The 20,810-nt window shown below is 35.0% G+C and overlaps 2 protein-coding genes across 5 annotated transcripts in view; one reads left to right on the top strand and one right to left on the bottom strand.

The window, feature by feature from the left end:
• The first annotated feature begins 264 nt into the window (after positions 1-264).
• Positions 265-20,810, top strand: part of spata22 (spermatogenesis associated 22) — a 37,308-nt gene continuing 16,762 nt past the window's right edge. For 3 of the 4 annotated variants that reach the window (XR_012406433.1, XM_068221546.2, XM_068221545.2), the window contains exons 1-8: positions 265-433; positions 711-769; positions 2,445-2,516; positions 3,795-3,933; positions 6,891-7,218; positions 10,732-10,837; positions 10,913-11,010; positions 14,917-15,118. Coding sequence is in view for 3 of the 4 variants with exons in the window: in XM_068221546.2 (XP_068077647.1) it covers positions 736-769; positions 2,445-2,516; positions 3,795-3,933; positions 6,891-7,218; positions 10,732-10,837; positions 10,913-11,010; positions 14,917-15,108 (969 nt within the window). In the remaining variant the exon portion in view is untranslated. Of the gene's footprint in view, positions 434-710; positions 770-2,444; positions 2,517-3,794; positions 3,934-6,890; positions 7,219-10,731; positions 10,838-10,912; positions 11,011-14,916; positions 15,832-20,810 lie in introns of those variants that run through there. The other variant, XM_002666586.8, reaches the window with a different exon arrangement.
• lhfpl7 (LHFPL tetraspan subfamily member 7) overlaps positions 15,811-20,810 on the bottom strand; it is a 239,496-nt gene continuing 234,496 nt past the window's right edge. Inside the window, exon 3 of the mRNA XM_001338138.10 lies at positions 15,811-18,683. Within this exon, the coding sequence (XP_001338174.3) occupies positions 18,457-18,683 (227 nt within the window). The 3' untranslated portion in view covers positions 15,811-18,456. The remainder of the gene's footprint in view (positions 18,684-20,810) is intronic.

Genomic DNA, 20,810 nt, shown 5'->3' with positions numbered 1-20,810 from the left:
TTTTTTTCATTACTGTGAGGATATGTTTAGGGCTCGGGCGGGCAAATGCGTTAATAAAATACAATTGTATGGGTATTTTAATAAATAATATGAATAATACTAAGTGTAATTACTGCTTTTACATAACTGTGATGTTGGGATCAGTGTTGGGTCGGGAAAGACGTTAATAAAATACAACCAACGGGTAATTAAATAAATAATATAATTATTTCTGGTTAACTTCCGACCGCAGTTGTATCCCTTCTAGCAACAACCCGCCTCGGCCTGTACCAATGCCCGGATTCGCGGGGATGATGAGTGCAATCGTGCGCGCGAAGTCGTGTCAAATCGATTTTGACGCAACATAGTATTTTACTTCACTAAAGAAATAACTGAGGGTCAAATTCACGTCTTCTGGTAGACACAAATTGATTAAACGACGTATATCGACCAGGTAACTTACTAACGTTAAGTTATTGACGTTAACGTTAGCAGAATTAATTTAACGTCAACGTTAGCTAACCTAACCTAATGTTAGCACCCTTAAGCCTGAGTATTTTAAACAAATGCTGTGTAAAATATTTTTGGGCTGAGGGGAGAAAGTAACAACACAAATGCGGTGTAAAAACGTAAATTTTCGTTAAGTAAATTTTCGTATTCACCTGGTAAATGCTGGAAAGATTGAACTAATGGTAATGTTTCACTTGTAACGTTAACGTTACATCTTTCAGCCAGTGTGAGGAGTGATTTGCCAATATGTGGAGGAATGAAAATCAGAAACCAAACACAGGTAGGAATTGTCTCATTTAAATGACTATAACTTTGTTAGAATTACACAACACACAGTAAGTGGTTATTTTGTCTTCTAACGTTAGGGTCAAAGAAATGTAAAATTTTGGTGTTTTAGATGTAGGCTACACAAGATTTCTGCAGGTTCTTAAAATGTCTTAAATTTCAAAACTTATATTTTAGGCCTTAAAACGTCTTAAATTCACTGACATATTGTGTTGTACTGTAGGTATTAAATTGTTGTAAACAGGTCTTAATTTGGCTTTGTCCAAGTAAAGCTACTCAGTTTGGGCTGATTTCCGTCCAATGACCAACAATACACCTTAATAAAACCTTATTTTTTATATTTAAGTTTTTTATTGCAAAGAAACAGTCCACAATAGCTGTTAAACATTTTTACAGTAAATTCCTTAAATTAAATCCCCTAATCAGGGGAAAAAACTAAAAACAGTAACACGATTCCTCATGATAACACTGGGCCATTAGAGAAAATCTTGTATACATTGTTATAAGTCTGAAATGTCATTCTTTATGGTCTTAAAAAGTCTTAAATTTGACTTAATGAAACCTGTAGAAACCCTGCTACAGTAAACAACCTTCTAAACCAACATGAAAATAGTATTATAGTAATTTATAGTAAATTCTATACTATAGTAAAGTAATTGAACTAATTTGTTGTGGTATTTTGCAATACAACAATTATAGTCATAAAAACAAATGACCTAATACTGCGTCCGCTCTCTGCAGCTATTGAGTATATTATGCTTATCAGTTTACTGTAGTAAAAACTAAAGTATGCTATTTTTTTAATTTAAACTTCACGATGTAAATACTAAAATATACACAGTATATTACAATTTAAAGACACTATAGTATTTACAATAAATTAGTCATTTTGTCATGTTGGATGCTGTATTTCAAATATAGAAAAGAATAATTGTTAATGATAAATTTGATTATATTCAAAATTGTTAAAATCTCAATATATTGCACACAAATGGATAAAACCTAAAGTTTGATGGATAGTGGCAAAGTATGAGAAAAAGACTACGTTATGTTATGACTTTGTCATGAAATGATTCTTGGTCTAAATTTTCCTGGTAAAATGTGTTAGAATTTAAACTATTGTTTTACCCAAGGACATTTTAGTGGGTGTCTTTCTGTCTATCATGGTTTAAAAAAATAAATGATAGCCTTTAGCCACAGTCATTTTTGCTTATAAAAAATTTATATTCATATAGATATGCAATGGTCCTACTTTATATTAGGTGGCCCTAACTAATATGTACTTGCACTGAAATTAATAATTTTTTACAATATACGGATTGTGCAAATAGGTTTTTACCATCCTTTACACCTTAACCCACACTTAAACCTACCCATTCAAACAAACCTGTCCATAACCCTACCCGTATCCCACCTCAAGAGCACAAGAAGTGTTCTGCAATACATTATAAACACAGTAAGTACATTGTATTCATTTTTTTGATGCAAGTACATAATAGTTAAGGCCACCTAATATAAAGTGAGACCTCCTTTTTTCAGAGTGTTTACTTATTTAAATTTGCCTAATCAATCAAGATAATTGAACAAACTGCATATCTGCTAATATGCAGTTAAAGTGTAATTCATGTTGCTGGAGTCTGAAATCAAAGCAGAGTTTTGTCTTTCTGCAGGCTGTCTCTCCGTGCCTCTGTTTAATCAAAGGAAGAGAAGCAGGCTGCCTTTCACGTCTAATCCCTCTGAGAGTGAGCTCTTCACCACCAACCACTACAAAGACACAAAATCCTCATCCTTCTCCTCTGCTCTTTTTATTTAGTGCTTCTATGGCATCAGTGTCGTATCTGATGCTGAATAAATAAGCATTAAGTACCAAAGCACTTCTTATGTTTTTCCTATTCACTTTCCAATTAGATTATTACATTACTCCACATTTTTTTTATTTGTGCATAATGTAATAGCATCTAAATTAACTTAGCCTTTAAGTGAACTGGATTGATTAATATGATTGGGACCTTCAGATTTTAATTTTTACAGTATTTGAATATTTTTCAGTCAATTCTAGGGCTGGGCGATATAACAAAAGTTTCCTATCACGATAAATAATATCATGAACAATATATTGCTAACAATATACATCACACTATTGCACTTTTTCTGTTAATACAATCAGTTAATAATGGCTAAAAATGCAAAATAAAAACATTGAAATGCTAAGCTTGCAACTTTCACAATGATGTTAGACGTGTTTTTACGGTCATCGAAATTTGAAATATATTTCTGTAAACATTTTTTTTGGCAACATAGAATAAAAAATGCACCATAATATGAAGCTAAAAGCTTTCATTTCATCTATATGATATATACTCACTTTATTAGGTACACCTTACTAGTACTGGGTTGGACCCTCTTTGACTACAGAACTGCCTTAATGGCATAGCTCCAACAAGGTACCGGAAATATTCCTTAAAGATTTGGTCCATATTGACATGATAGCATCATGCAGTTGCTGCAAATTTGTTGGCTGCAAATCCATGATGCAAATCTCCTCTTTCACCACATCCCAAAAGTGCTCTATTGGATTGAGATCTGGTGACTGAGAAGGCCCTTTGAGTTCAGTGAACTCATTGTTATGTTGAAGAAACCAGTCTGAGATGATTCGCCCTTTATGACATGGCATGTTATCCTGCTGAAAGTAACCATCAGAAGATGGGTACACTGTCGTCAAAAAGGGATGGACATGTGCCATCTGATTAGAAATTTGCTTTAACGAGCAGTTGGACAGGTGTACCTAATAAAGTTGCTGGTGAGTATATATCATAATATTGCATAACCCTAGTCTGTATATATATGTACAATCTTTGTAAAGGTCATTTATTATATTTACACACTTGTTATTATATTTGGTTTCATAAATTAGCGCCAAATTTATACATATGCAGACAAAGCGTATCGTCATTCCTCACAAGAGTTTTGTTTGCTTACTGATCATGTCTTCTGAAATATAACCATAAGTCTCTTTTTAGTTTTTGGTCAGAGTAGTCAGTGGAACCAGCAAGCCAATCTTTCCTCACAGCAAGCCGGTGGGAAATATGCTTCTTCACCTGGTATGGCAGGAAGAGGATATACACCTTTACCCCATCCCAGAAAACCAGCCTATGCCTGGTAAGTAAATGATGCTCTGCTAGCGAATAATGTCTACAGTTCTCAAAGCTGCTTTGTCCAAATCTGTGTTTATTTTTGCAAAAACACAGAAAGACGTTATCTCTCTTAGTTTAAAACAGTAAAATACAATTAAGACAAATATGACACTTAGTAGAATAAAATGTTAAGAATCAATTTAAATTTTGTTTCAGTTAAGAAAAAGTATATATTTAAGTAACCTTTGGTAAGTGTAATGATGGACTTGTGGATAACAGGAGTCAGATCTAAACGTAGCTTTATTAAGTTGTTTGGTAGGCAAGGTTCCATACAGGAGCAGACAGAATCACATGATAAGCCAATGAGTAAATGGTGGAAAAGGCAAAAGGGTCAAGGCAGGTGGTAAACGCTTATAAACAGTATAAATAAACAATGGGTCAAAAACACGCAGAGACAATACATATGAACACCACAGTACGACAACACTCCAACCCAGGCTAATTCTACTTGCTTCTCCCCATATACATTTCTGGAGAGAGCAAAATAAGCCCCAGGAGCTACATTTTTTTGGCAGTTTTGTTATGCTTTTTCAGATCTCAAATTTCTCTCACAGGTGTCATTCGCACCTGCTGTTCTTCGCAAAAATCAACCAACTCACCAATCCCTCCACCCTCCCTAAACCCAGAAAACAGTTTTTAAAAAGCACATATTGACCTGCCCATCCCCTTCCCTAAACCGATCTGCAGTGTTTTTAAAAGCAATCCAGAAAAAGAAAAGCCCTTACGGCGGAATAATTTTTACCACGCTTCCAGATTTGACCACATTTTCACTGTTATTTACTTTTTTTTACTTTTTGACTTTAGTTTTTGTCTTACCTGCTTTCTGAAACCTTTTTTCAACGGACTCAAACCCAGCTGTCGCGGTCAACTCCGCTCTGTGTTGCCGTACGTGCCGGCGCATGTGTCAAGCTACCGGACAAACTGGTAACAGCAAAAAAGCCAGCTGGTAAGTGAGAAAAGGAAGGCATTCATACTCCCCCATAGCATTCGTTTTAAAGATGAAATGCAGCCATATGTAGCTCTGGCTACATAATTTGTGATCTCCAGAAATGTATATAGCTACGTTTTCAGAACGAGCCTCAGCACTGGATGTGTGAGTGAGTGGTGTATATATAGTCCATGTAATCCAGGGGTGTCCAAACTTTTTGGGCCGAGGGCCAGATGCAAAAAAAAAAACGTTGTCGCGGGCCAAATTTTACATACATCACACAGACACGCATATATAAATGTGTGTGTATATATATATATATATATATATATATATATATATATATATATATATATATATATATATATATATATACACACAGTTGAAGTCAGAATTGTTAGTCCCCCTAAATTATTAGCCCCCTGTTTATTTTTTCCCCAATTTCTGTTTAACGGAGAGAACTAATTTTTTTCCACACATTTCTAAACATAATAGTTTTAGTAACTCATTTCTAGATACTGATTTATTTTCTCTTTGTTATGATGACAGTAAATAATATTTGACTAGATATTTTTCAAGACACTTCTATACAGCTTAAAGTGACTTTTAAACACTTAACAGGGTTAGTTAAGTTAACTAGTCAAATTAAGGTAATTTGGCAAGTTAATTAGGCAACAATGGTTTGTTCGAGTAACGAACCTTTCTCTGATACAATTGAGTAAAACGGATCACTGGTTCAGAAATGTTCATTTCACCATCAGTAAGTTTTACTTGGTATATTTATGTGTTGAAAATATCTTTAACTTAACATAAAATAACATATTAATCCAGACACATTATCTTGCGATCCACCATTATACACTGTAAAAAAATCTTTAATTTTATGGTTTACTTCCGACAGCTGGGGTGCCGGTTAAATTACAGAAATGTACTGTAAATTTCTTAAATTTCTGTAAGTTTCAAGGCTCAAGACTTAAGGGGCTAATAATTTTGGCATTAAAATGGTTCATAAAAAATTAAAAACTGCTTTTATTCTAGCCGAAATAAAACAAACAAGTCTTCCTCCAGAAGAAAAAATATTATCAGACATACTGTGAAAATTTCCTTGCTCTGTTAAACATCATTTGGGAAATATTTAAAAAAGAAGAAATAAATCATAAATTTAATAGATAGATAGATAGATAGATAGATAGATCATAACAAGAACTGCTGCTTAATTGAAAGCGTGTAATAGCGACACCCGGTGGTTATTTATTGAATTACGTTCATTTTTTGTGTGTAGCGGGCCAGATTCTATTGGTATTTATAAAAAGCCTCGCGGGCCGCTACAAAACTGATTGCGGGCCGCAGATGGCCCGCGGGCCGTAGTTTGGACATGCCTGATGTAATCAGTCATGAAGAGCTTTAGCTGTGAGTGTGTAATCACGAGGTGAACTGAAACCAGTGTGCGACTGCAGGGCATAATGGGATATGTAGTTCAGGTGAATGACTGGGAGTCCTATCCAACAATCTGAGGGCTATATCTGGACAGTAACACTGACACTAAGTAGTTAACAATGAAAAAATAAAGCTTTTGTACCATTTAAGCCAGGCCTGCACTACAGGAGTTTAATTAAACTGTTTGTTAAAAGAATTTTCCTCTTTTATTCTCTTGGATGGAAACACCAAAACTGTGACACATAACTACTTACAAGATAATATTAAGATTACATTTACAACTTTACATTTGCCAAATAGTGGTCTTATAGTTTTCTACAGTGACCCGGTGCTTTCAAAAGATACAATCCTATACTGTATATCAAACATGGTTAATGGGATCAGGGCAGCCCAGATGTGGAGATCAGGGCGTTTTAAAGTTTATTTGTAAACGCCTATCATTACCAGATGATCTGGGCTGAACATCAGCAATACTGTTGTAGTGCAAGTCTGGCTTCACGTTATCATGCAAAACGTTATGACATTATAATTAGTATTTGTCACTATTTTACCTTCAGGCCACAGATAGGGCAACAAAGGCCTCCAGTAAGACAGGATTCAATGGCAAATCAGATTCATGGTGCCTTTCCAAGCAGTAATTCAGCCTCATATGGCCAGCCCAGTTGGTCCAGCGGCATCCAGAATCAACAGTCATTTAACAGGCCGCCAAATAGCTTCAGAATGCCATACCGTCCACAGCCGTGTTCATCAGTAGCAGGAAATTCCCAGGGCCCTCTGAATCACAGCGGCACGTGGAACTTCAGACCTATTGGACAATCAACCAGTGGAATGTGGCCAAAAGAAAAAATGGACACTTCAGTTGTTCAAACCACTCCAAAACAGCAGGTGTGTGTTACTTTGTTTGTTACGTCCCTTCCTTTACTTTTTAATGGTCAAGGGGGAACGAAAAGGAAAACATTAAACCATTTGTAGTTCTTGTTGCCATTTTTCATAGATGAGGAACAACAAGACACGAAATTACTATTTAAGTGAACTTGTTTGTTATAAACAAGCTTTGGATGTTTAAATGTTTATAGAAAAACAAAGTTTCTCACAAAAGTAGTAAGAAATAGAATAACAATTTCTCAAAAGGGACAAAGGGAACAAGACTATGCCAAACAACAACAACAAAAAAAAGAATAAAACAAAAATCAACTAACTCGATAACTACAAAACAAAAGGTAAACCCTCAACATCCAAGACGTTGTATTTTACCTGCACTCTCATTCTAAAACAAAACTTAAGTGTTTAACTAAAAGAATGCTGCATGTGCGTCATGTATAACAAATGACAGTTTACCTATTCCCTCTCCTCCATTTAGAATTATACACAGATACAATGCTCACACTCTAGTTCTCAAAGGAGTTTGAAACAAAAATGCTTCAATATTGCATGACAAACAAAGCACACTAACAAAAGTTAAACAAACAAGGCAAAAAGGGAACACAAACATAAAGCAAAAATCAAACACAGCACAACTTCACAGGAAATGACGTCTATCCCAAACTGATGCATCGTTTCCTTTATATATTGTCCCACCGTCCTGCAGTGTAACGAATGGAGCTCCTCTCAATTGCGTCATCGAACATCAGTTTGTACCCCAAGTGATTGATGTCTTAAGCCCTGCTTAAATTGAGATTTCAGCCACGATTTTGTCATCAGACAAGTTTGGGAAATCCTAAAAGATTCCTAAAATCCTAGGCTAAAATCTGTGATCTTTGATCGTTGGTTTGACATGCTCACAGACAGCCGCTTTGTGGCCGCTGTGATCAGATTTTTTCTTCGATGAAGTTCTGGCAGTTTCAGAAGATTTCAGACACTTTCCTGCAGTGTGAACAGCTGCGATGAGAGTCAATCCAAGAACCAATAGGAGCACCAAATCTGATGACGCAATTCATGTGTCATTTCACCGACTGCGGGGAAATGTCAAAATTGCCGTTACAGATTGTTTACGTTTGCTGTAAGGAATCATTTCAAGAGTTCCCACTTAGATATGCTTGGCATTTATAGCAGGTTTGGCATGTTGTCCCGGGAGAGAACCCTGGGCTCTGAGATATTTAAGCCCAGGGCTCCCGCCCAGTCTAGAAGCATATCAGACTGTGTAAGTGCAGTCTATTTTAAGTGCAGACGCTCCCCCTTTAGAAGAGGATAGGGTGGAAGGGGGGATTCTTCCAAAAAGAAGATAGAGCAATAAGGAGAAAGTGAGGAGAAAGTAAAAATATTTTGTTTGTCATATGAAAACATATTGTCTTTTTTTTTTTTTTTTTTTTTTTACAAAACAATAATTATTTATAAAAGTCTATAAATAAAAGTCTACTCCAGTTTATAGTAGCTTTGAAGTTAGTGTTAAAAATGTGCAAGGTAAAAAGTAATAGTTTTCTTACATAGAGTTTCTGACTTGTTACTACTCCAAATATCTAAAAATTAAACCAAGAAGCATTTTTTAGACAAGTAAAAATGATTGTTTTATTTTCAGAAATAATAAATCAAAATTAAGTTAGTTTTACTTCAAAATAAGCAAAACAATCTACCTATAGGGTAAGAAAAATAAGATTATATAATTATGAAACAAGATTAATTTACTAGTGTATGCAGATCATTTGAAGTTAAATTACGCTATGTTTTTTGCTTTTCAGTCTTTTAGGAGCCAGTAGCTTTCAAAATGTAAAGTAATGTGTTTGCACTTTTGCAAAGCCGAGTTTGTGTCCTGGCTTAGTGATCTTTCCTGATTTTTCTAGGCATTTACAAGTGTATGAATGAAACAAAAAGGGTAGTGGGATAAAAAGATCACCTATATTGTACGCAGCTACAATAGAGTGCTGCAGTGATTAAAGGGGAGGCATTAAGAGTTATTTATTGTTAAAGAGTTGGACTCTCATGCTCAAGCATGGGTCTTGTTTGAAAAATTATTTGGACGTAACACAGTATTTTTTCAAGCCAAGGCAAAAATTTCTTTTATACTACACAGAATTTAAATGAGAATGAGTCCCAAAAATTATATGAGATTGTGTAAAATGAGCATGATATATCCTCTTAAAGTATTTAATTATTTGTCCAACTCAAATGTTAGCATCACCCTGTTTTTGTTGAGCATTGTTTTCCATTGGCTTTTGTATTTTTACTAAAATTTAGGATATAAAGATAACTTTCAGAATAAACATACTATTACCAGTACACCACAAATCGAACAAGCTTTACTGCTGTCAACTGTAAACAACCATAAACCTAAAAAGCTACACACAAGGCCATAAAGGACAAACATGTCAGTGTCAAAAATACATCATGCATGTACTGGATTACATATATTTGTTTGCACTTTTACTGACATTCTTTACAAGAATCAGATCTGATGATAAGTACTAAACATTTATTAATTTGTTACATTAATTTGTTAGTTTACAAAATCCCTACTTTTGTCTTGGATAAATCAGTGATTAAACATATTTTTTATCATTAATAGGCTTTATGCAGCATCACGTTAAAAATAGACTGCACTTACACATATACAAATCTCTCTTTATATGCATAGAAAACAAACTCTGTTTTTTCCCATATCAGGATACACACATAATTATAATTCTGATTAATTTAGCCTGCAGTGCTCAAAAGGGGAAAAAACAGGAAAAATGCAATGATTTGCGTCATAGGCCAAACTTTTTTTTGCTTAAATAACACTGGGGTAAAATACTGCAGTTTTAATGGGTTTCAAGTGAACATTTTTCTGTACTGAAGGTTCTGAGTATAACTATTTTTGTACCTAGCATAATTTGATTTACAGTGTGAATGGAAATTGCTTGTCTAAATTTATCATGTTTTACATTTAAAGCAGCCCAAAAAAAAAGCAATCCAAAAATGTCAGAGAGTTAAACTTCCAACATCTCTGTCAATCTTTATTTGAAAAACATTTTCTACAGAAGATTAAGTTGAAATAGTTATTAACACAATGAGGCTGTAAAAGTGAATTAGATGAGTTCACCTGTTCAGCACGATGAAGTTTAATGTCCCTGACAATGTCTGTCGTCCTATTTATCGACTCGTTTGTGACAAGTCTTATTCAGAATAAGTAAAATGGGTTATTATACTAATGTATTTGGTTGTAGAGCAAAATATTTTGAGCCTGTGTTAAGAGCATTTGACAAAAAAAGATAAATTTGAAAAAACTATTGACTTAAAATGCCATGTAAAAATAGTAATACATCAATACAACAGATCTCAACTTCCTTTCTCAAGCTGTACCTGCATTTGCATGTTTCTCTTTGCATCTGATTTTTTGTTTGTGTCTGTGTGTACGGTTTGTTCTTCATGTCAGAAAAAATGTTGTTTGTTGATTGTTCATTTATTTTCCCATATGCTGTTCAGAAGCCCAGTCGTGAGACTTCAATGCGTGTTATTACTGCTGTAATTGAAGGCATGAAGCACTGGAGCCAGTACAAGAATCGGGTACCTATGCTATTCGAGATCTTTGGTGAGGACACTATCAGACACATGTGGTTCTTATTGATCTGAATCTGTATCTAAAAAGTCCTGATTCTCTTTACAGCCACTCTGGACTCTGCAGTTACAATTGGAGAACACGGCGCAAAGAAATTCCTCATGAGGGACGATAAACATGTGGTCCAGTGTCTTTACTATGAAAACGTGAGTCTGGGAATGTTAGCCCTCCTGTGTTGGATCTACCCTTCTGCATTTTATTTATTCATTCCTTTTCATTCGGCTTAGTCCCTTATTTATCAGGGGTCACCACAGCGGAATGAACCGCCAACTATTCCAGCATATGTTTTACACAGCAGATGCCCTTCCAGCCACAACCCAGTAGTGGGAAACACTTATACACTCTTGCATTCACACATGCAGTCATACTCTAAGGGCAATTTAGTTGATTAAATTCACCTATACATGCAAACTCCACACAGAAATGCCAACTGGCAACTGAACTTTTGGAAAAACATTACTATTCCAAAATTTGGGTTTGTTTTAACTTTTTACAAAAAATGTATAGTTTATTTATTAATCAAGCATGAAATAAAAGTGACTAAACGTAGCTAAAGCTTTGTATAGTGTTCAAAATGTATGTGTTATTTTTTTTAAACTTCCTATTCATCAAAACATGCATAAATATTTCAGTACAAATATAAACAGCTTTTTGAAGAGTTTTTACCTGAATGATAATAATACTCAAAGATTTAATCAGAGTATTAGAGGATCGTGTAACACCGAGGATATAAAATTTATAGTGAAATAAATGCAGATTTTATTTTATTCATTTATTTTTATTTAATTAAGTTTAATTAAAAACATTACTGTAACAAATAAAATGTAGCTTTGGTTCATATGAAAGAGCTTTTTTGAAAAAAAAAAAAAAAGTAAAAGTTTTACTTAGCCTAGACATATAAATAGAAGTGTATATGTATGATCAACAAATTGTACCTCTTGCCAACAGGGAAAACCACCAACAATCAAAAAAGCTTAAATAGACTTAATGCACAGCTAGTGTTTTTCAGCCAATGATGAACTTCCAGTGAAAGCTTTATGTGACAATTTCATAAGGTTCCTTTTACAGCATCGATGTTGTAATGTAATTTAAATATAATAAGTTAAATAGATTTAAGCATTCATTAGGTTGTTAAAGCAAAGAAAGAGATGAAAGACCGTTTAAATTCAGGCACTGTCATTAGCAACAGGCTAGCGCAAAAACTTCATTGAAAATACTGGCGTAAAATTAATTTCTATATTTTAAAGACATGGTAAGGATTTAACTTAATGCAGTGCTTCTTGTTTGGTCTAATACCCACATTATATCGTATCTCAGCCAGGCACTGAAGATCACTGTTTTTTTAAAGAAATCAGATCTTAAACGCATCGATTTTATATTGGATGACAATTTACCGGAAGCCCTGGGGCTGGCTGACTGAAAGTCCATGTGCAAATACCATACCTGTCAACATTAGGATGTGAAAATAAGGGAAATGCCCAACTTAATAAGGGATCCCCCTTTTTAAAAACTCCCCAAATTACTAAATATGCTCATTTGGAGCTGTTTCATTGTAAATAAACAGTTAAATGGTTAGTAATATGTTTTATTATTATTACTTACAAAATAAAATAATAAAGAGTATACATGATCAGCAAATAAATTAGCAAACAGTTCAGGTTATTAAAATTAGTAGCTGTTATAATGAAATGGAATCAAGCTATCAAATCTCATTAGCCATTTCTTCACTGTATAACACATTCTGAATAAAGAGCAACAAATTTTGGATTTATTTAGATTTTTTTTTTGTTTGATTACATTAAATAGAGGTGTCACTTTAAAAATGCACACATCTAACGTTTTAATGAAAGCATTTCATTGCTTTCCTAACTTTTTATGCTCATTTAGAATGAAATTAGTTGTGTTTGAAAAAAAAAACATCAAGATCAACATCTTTAGATATTATATTTGTTAAATATATGTATTTCTGTTTAAAAGCACACCCAAAACTCAGATTTTTGCTCCGCTTTAAATCGCGAGTACAGAAACCATTTGGGAAACATCGTCTTATCACTATGGAGTGCATCAGCTGACAGTCATATATGAGTGTTTTGAGGATTGCATATGAAGGGGAGACGGCACCTGTAATGAAAAGAAAAGTTAATGCTGCCGTTTTTATATTTATTTCAGAGTGTTTTCATGCCTAACCAAAGCGAAAGCACAGAACAGACTCATATTTAAGAGCAAGGGGCGGCCCCTGGTGGTTCGGTGGTATAGGTTGCGTATATAGAGGCTCAGCTCTTTAAAGAGCCCATATTATACATGAAATAGGGTCATATCTTGGTTGTAAGGGTCTCCAACAACAGTTTAATATGCATGCAAGGTCAAAAAAACACTTTCGTGGTCTTATAATCTGCATTTATTTTTACCTAATTATCCCAGCGACTCCTGTATGAATCGTCCAGTGATTCATTTGTTCCCAAACCCCTCCTTAGCGCGAAGCTAATCTGCGCTGATTGGACCAATGACAGCCTGTTGCGATTGGTCGACTGCCTTCAGTCAGAGAGTGAAATGCCAAACAGCTAATCAGCAATATAAAAGTAATCACAGTTCATACACGTTCGATAGTGTAGGCGTGGATTTTAGCTGCCAGTGGGTCAATGTAAATACAGACTATGGACTTGAAAATTCAGACGACTAACTATTTTACTGAGCAAAAACTCCAAAAACAGTTGAGGAGATCTCCTAGCTTCTCACTCTGCTCTTTTCACAGACACACACACACACACACACACACACACACACACACACACCTCCGGACGACAGCGCGCGCACACGCACACACAGACACACACACTTCTCCTCGTCCACGGAGCTCCGTTAACAAAGCAGCACGCGTCGCGTTTTTAACGTGACTTTGCACGCGAAAGGAGAATATAGCCAGTTAACCTGATACAGTACACTCGGTTACCAGTAACAAATCACAACTAAATACATTTGCAAGCTAGAGTAAACGAGGCAAATTTAATCGCATGTACTTACACTTGAGAAATGGAGGAAGAAAAATCCATCCTGACGTCCAGCAGTAAGTTACTCTTTACTGATCCTTCCTTTAACAAACGCTGATGAAGTATTCTTTGTAGCATGTAGCTTCCAGAAGTTTCCAGTAGTTTCCAACTGCTTGGCTATAATGCTGAGGTTTCATCTTTGGGTAGAGACTCAATATATCCATCTGCAGTGTGACTTCAATCGACCGGCATGTTTGTGTGGGTGTGTGTGTGTGTGTCTGGGTTTCTGCGTCAGAGGACGGGGCCTCAGGTTTGAAATCTCCCGGGTTTGCGCGTGCACGTGAATAACTTGGTTTCGTATGTACGTCATGGCGAAACACCTAATGAATCGGTATCAAGGCGACTCGTTTGAAGCACTATGAGTCGACTCTTTTATAAATGAATCAACAGTTTTAAACACTGTATTCTTACAGATTTAAGCCTTAGCTGGATACTTCACTTCACTTAGAGCTGTGTAACACACTACATGGAGGGGCATTTTCAAAAACCCATAATATGGGCTCTTTAATGTTTATTTGCCACCATTCAGAGAAAAACTGAAAATACGGTAGAAATAAGGGAAAATAATTTTATGGGATGATAGTGGGATAGAACTGTAAAATACAGGAAAATACAGGGAAAAACAGGAGGGTTTACTGGTATGGCATATACCCCATTATATAGTGTCATGACTTTGCAATCAAAAATGTTGTTATTATAATGGAAGTCAATGGGGCAAAAACAGCCACCAATATAATGAAAGTAGTAAATTTGTTCAGTGTGCTCCTGAGTTTTTTTTTTTCATTCAATTTTAAAGCATTTTTTCCAAAACGTGTGTCAAGATGAGATTTGTCACGAAAAATAATTCCATTTGCTTAAACAGAGAAAGCTGTGGCCAGTTTAAGACTCAAAATCACCCCGGAGTGGATGAAAACATCCCCAACATAACATACGGGTTAAAATACTTCACGTTTATTATATTTTTCTAGAGAAATAAGAGTGTTTTATATTTGTATTATTCCTTAGGACCAGACACTGCCCAGACTGATCAGAGGTCAGGTGCATCGCTGCGTTGGAAACTATGACAAGGATAAAGACATAATGAAGTGTGTGTCTGTGCGAGCTGCGTCACTGTCAGAGCAAAAAAACGCCCAGGAGGCTGTGAGAGCGTCAGACGCAGAGTTGAGGAATGTGCTGCTGACTCTCAGTGAAATCTGACGTGCATCCAGTAAGTAACAGTAGAAACATGAAATTAGCAGACTTTTATGGAAGTAAGGCTTGGTTTTGTTTTAGTTGTGAATTAGTTTAGAGATGAACCAACAATGACTGAATGCCAGTTACAGTTTAGATGCATTCACAATATATAGATGCAAATAAAATGTCATTTAGATTCATTAAATATATTTTAGTCGGTGTGAATATGCAGAGGTTGCACTTGAGTTGTATTGTGTTCTTATAATATATTGATATATTTTATATTCATATATATGTAAATTTTATTTGTGTGCGCCGGGCAAAGATTAATTGCAATTAATAACATCCAAAATAAAAGTTTGTTTTGACATAATATGTGTGTGTTATATATATTTATTATGTATATGACACACTTAGAAACAAAACTATACAAACTAATTTTGCTACATAATTCATTTGTACGTAAATTTTAAACTGATATATAATTTGTAAAACAAATGTATAGCTAAATATAAATAAACATTTTGCCAAATGTATGCATGCATGAGTGTATTTATACATAAATATAAACAACATATACACACACACATATATTATGTCAAAACAAACTTTTATTTTGGATATGATGCCCAGCACTCATTTTATTTGATAAAAAAATGTCATTTTTCAGTACTAATTTATATGCATGTATATCATTAATAAGTGCATTAAAATAAATTTGTTCAATTTCCAACTTGAAAAAAAAAACTTTATTGGTTTCTCAATTCAAAAGATGTCAATATTTTTTATGTTTATGAAATTATTTATTACAAAGAAGAAACACATAACAGCAATTCATTAAGGATTTCAAAGGTTAAACAAACACAATGATGAGGTAACATCTCAAAATATATCTTTCAAAACCGTCAGGATGCCATGTTACAGTATTATTTACAACCAAAACATCACAGTGGGAAACCCACGGCACTAATCTACAAGATCTAAGATCTACCAGTGGTCAGACTTCACAAACATGATCATAAACTCAACTCAAGAATGTAAGTTGCCTTCGCATCAAGGCAATCAGAGAACGTCATTTAAAGGGCCTGCCATGATTGACATCTGATGCCAGTTTCTAAGTTGTGCTCTGTCCTTTGAGCCACAGCTTACCCCGAACAATTAAATGTACACACATCATAGGGTTTTGTGTTTTCTTTTCTTCATTTTTTTGCTGTATGCTCATCGATATGATTATAGAAGTTGAAGGTAAATATACTGAGGGCAGTTCAGTGCCAATATTTTTAGCAGGTCTGAATACATAACACACAAATGAATCAACACAACAGCAAAAGTGAGCCAAGTGCAATATGGAATGATCCAAGTAGAAGCTTTAGCTTCACCGTATTGCAGTGCCAAGATTAAATGCATTAGCACATTAGCTTGATTTGATCGTTACAGCGAAATCTCCCGAAGTAATTTATAAATCTGTCATCACAAATCAGAAATAAATTAGTTGTTCACTGACTTACTAATTTAGTTTTTATTGTTTCGTTCATTTTTGCTACCCCTTCAAAAACTAAAACTCCATTTTTAAGACTTCCTGCGAAAAGGAATCACCATGAAAGATGAAGACATACTGAAATTATAGCACAACAAGAAAGCATTTACAAAATATTTCACAAGTAGATTACCTGATGAAAGGTACTTAAGTCTTAGCAATGGTCAGAAGGCACAAGTCGGTTAGAAGTTGTTATTTTCCAAATCATCCCAGCAGTGACAACGCTAACATGACGTCAGATTGATGTTGTCCTCCAACGTCATGGGATGTTGCATTTTGTTTGGACATGAAAATTAAGTTGACGTCAGAACCTAATGTCAGGTTGACATCAATGTTCAACCTAAAATCAACCAAATATCAATGTCTAATGATGTTATAGCTTTACGTTGTGTGGATGTTACCACTATGACGTCTATCAGACGTTGGATTTTGGTTGCCATACCTGACAAATATATGTCAGTATTTGACATCAATATGACATTGGTTTAAGATGATGGCTCGACGTTGGACATTGGTCACGTTTCAACATCCTAAAATCACCCAAATATCAACATCTAATAATTTTACAGCTTTACGTTGTGTGGACGTTACAACTATGACGTCTATCAGATGTTGGATTTTGGTTGCCATACCTGACAAATATGTCAGTATTTGACGTCAATATGACGTTGGTGTAAGATGCTGGCTCGATGTTGGATTTTGGTCACTTTTCAACACAACCTAACATCAAGGTCATTTTACATATTGAATTTTGGTCACCTGAAATCACAACCCAAATTTAACCTAATATTAACGTCATGGCATTGTGTGTCTGCTGGGATAGTTGGTGTGTGTGTGTGTGTGTGTGTGTGTGTAACCAAGCCCAACTTTAAGTCAGAATAGCCTGAATAACAATCCTGAATAATTCAGTACTAGTAGGTGTTACTGTAAAGACAGAGAAAAGAGGCTTTGGAGCATTTCTTTTTCACTCAGTTCGGGAAAACAAAGTTTTATGTGTAGGATAGTTTCACATTATTTTATTTTTTTGAAGAAAGGTCAATGCTTGCCGTCCATCCATGGCAGTTTGAAGCCACGGCCTTGTCCATGTTTTAAATACAGTTCCTCAATGCCTCTCGCAGGGTTGTAAGAAACAAAAAAATAGACAGAAGCCTGTCAATAGGATAAAAAAAGTCAGTTTACTTAAGCCACAGTGTTGGTCCTTGAATAAGTACTATATCAGGTGCTAGAAACTGTATAAAGTGGAAATTGTTTTCCAGTTGTCAGATTCATGGAGTTTAAGTTCAGCTTCTCATGATGAAACTTGGGTCCATTTGAGTTGAGATCCACAAAAACGTCCATTTAAAAAGGGACTACATTTGTTTTTTGTTCTTTTTTTAATTCACTGCATGCCGTCAAGTCTCCATTAAAAAAGTTTTGGGAAATTATTCCTCAACTTCATTTAATTTGCTCTTTTTGGTTTTAATTCTTGCTAATGAAATGTCAGAAATCTTAATTTGCCCCATTTGACGTTATTTTCCATAGTCCTTAGAGCTGTTTAGTCAGGACAAACAATTTAAACAGATAAAGCTCGAAAATAACTTAAAAACAAGGGAAAGAAAGACCAAAATCCTCTTAATCCTTTTCAAATGAGCTTTTCACCTGGCACATTGACTGTGAAGAGGAAAAAAAAAAGAAAAAAGAGTCAGAATAGAAGAGGTGAGGGGTCTCGAGTTCTGCTCATCATCATAATGACATCATTACCAGCTATGGCGAATGATGCTAAGACTTTGCCTTAATCCGATCACATTTTAGTTATGATGGCGGCACTGACTGAATACTTAAGGGGGATTAGTGCTCTATAAAAGTGTGGGCAATGGAGTGGGTGACAGTTGCTCCTTGGGGGCATACTTGGCGAAAAAGGGCAGGAATAGGGTGAGCATGACGCCCACAACAGCCAGCATGTAGCCCCATCCTATCTGACAGTCCCCGGCGTTGTAGATGTCGGAGTCTCCACAGAAAGACTTCACCAGGCTTGAGTTAAGACCGAACGGGTAAACCAGTAAACCAGATGCCATAATGACCACTAGAGAGAAAGAGAGAGAAAAACAGAGAAGAAATAAGTTAACTTAAAGTATGAGTGGAAAAGCAGTTGAAGAACACAAAAAATTTTATTTGCTTATTTGCATTTTTTTTTTACGTATGACAATCTACATGCAACTTAAAGCGCTTTACAAGCGAACAAATATTAAGTAAAATTAGCAATATCGGCGGCATGGTGGCTCAAAAGTTGCCTCACAGCAAGAAGGTTGTTGGTTCAAGTCCCCGGCTGGCCTGAATTGGACGAAATTGGCTATAGTGTAAAAGTTTGTGAATCCGAGAGTGTATGGGTGTTTCCCAGTAGTGGGTTACAACTGGAAGGGCATCTGCTGCGTAAAACATATGCTGGAAGTTAGTGGTTTAGTCCGCTGTGGAAACCCCTGATAAATAAGTGACTAAGCTAAAGGAAAACGAATGAATGAACATCAATATTTGGTAAAATATAACAGACGAATAAACAAATACTATAAAAAACAAAACAAATGTATAAATAAATAGATCAAAATAAACAACAAATACATATATATGTACACACATATACGGTTGTTAAGTGTGACGTCACGCGAAGTGGCTTCTTGGTCCAAGCACTCTAATAAACTGTATGGGGAGACTTAAATGGTAAAAATAAACGTTTACAAAGCGATGTAATACTTTCGAAAATCGCAATCGCAATATACAGTTGAAGTCAGAATTATTAGCCCCACCCTTTGTTTTTTTTTTTTACTTTTTTAAAAATATTTACCAAATGATGTTTAACAGAGCAAGAAAATTTTTACAGTATGTCTGATAATATATTTTCTTCTAGAGAAAGTCTTATTTGTTTTATTTCGGCTTGAATAAAATGATTTTTTTTTCAAATCCATATTAAGGTCAATATTAAAGCTTTTTATTTAGAATTATTGCATAACTAATTAAAATTAAATATTCATCAAAGGCGGCAACACACACACACACACACACACACACACACACACACACACACACACACACACACACTCATTTATAGATTATGCAGCTTAAATATTTCACGTAAAAATACAAAAAAAACAACATTACATCACAAATTATATAAAAGTAAAGAATGTACCAGGGTGCAACAAAATATACAACAAAATGTTGTCAAAAAACCTTTAAACCAAACATCTAATTAAACATTAATAAATTATTGAAAAAATAAAGATTATTAAAGAAAGTTAAAGAAAAGGACGAATGTCAAACTCTTCATTTAAACCCTTTGGAGACAATGTGTCTAAAGTGAAAATCCAAAAGGCTTCACGTTGTAACAGCTATTTATTAAGATCACCTTTTACTTGTTTTACAATTTACTTGTAGTAGCAACAGCAATGCTCATGGTGGCAGTAGAGGGCCGTGTTTCTGATGTAGATTCCAATCAACAAAGCATTAATGGAAGAAAGGCCCACTATACCGTTTCCAATTCTCCCATGGAAATATCAAATATACACAAAACCATCAGCCCATATATGACTGAGATCAAAATTCATTGGATGATGACTGACAGTCCTTGGGTGTGGTGTGTGTGGGTAGACTGAGGAAAGCTATTAGAAGAGTTTTTCTTTTTTTTCAGTCAGTATCAGTGCTCGCTCCCCATGACTGAACAGCAGAGCTCGAAAAACTCCTGTCAAATATCTACTCAGTCAGGAGATCTTACTATTGCATGTGCCTTTAATTAGACTGAAGTATGGTTACTATGAGAGTTGAAGCAAACTAAAATAACTTTTTAAACGTTAGATGAATGAATAATTCACTTAAAAATAAAAATGTTAAGTGTCTTTTCTTTTCAATAGAACATTAAATATTTTTTTGCTAAAATCACTATTTGGTGGTTCATACAATCATTTGCTGCTTTTTAAAAGTTCATTAATTCAATTTCCCTCACCTTAGTCCCTTATATATTAGGGGTCACCACAGTGGAATGAACCACCTACTATTATGGCATGTATTACGCAGCGGATGCCCTTTCAGCCGCAACCCAGTGCTGGAAAACACCCAGACACACTTTCATTCATACACACACACTCATACACTACAGCCAATTTTAGTTCATCCAGTTCACCTATAGCGCATGTCTTTGGACTGGGGGAAACCCATGCCA

The sequence above is a fragment of the Danio rerio genome, chromosome 5, assembly GCF_049306965.1.
Source record: "Danio rerio strain Tuebingen ecotype United States chromosome 5, GRCz12tu, whole genome shotgun sequence".
NCBI classification, from domain to species: domain Eukaryota; kingdom Metazoa; phylum Chordata; class Actinopteri; order Cypriniformes; family Danionidae; genus Danio; species Danio rerio.
This window is presented reverse-complemented; position numbering and strand designations above follow the sequence as displayed.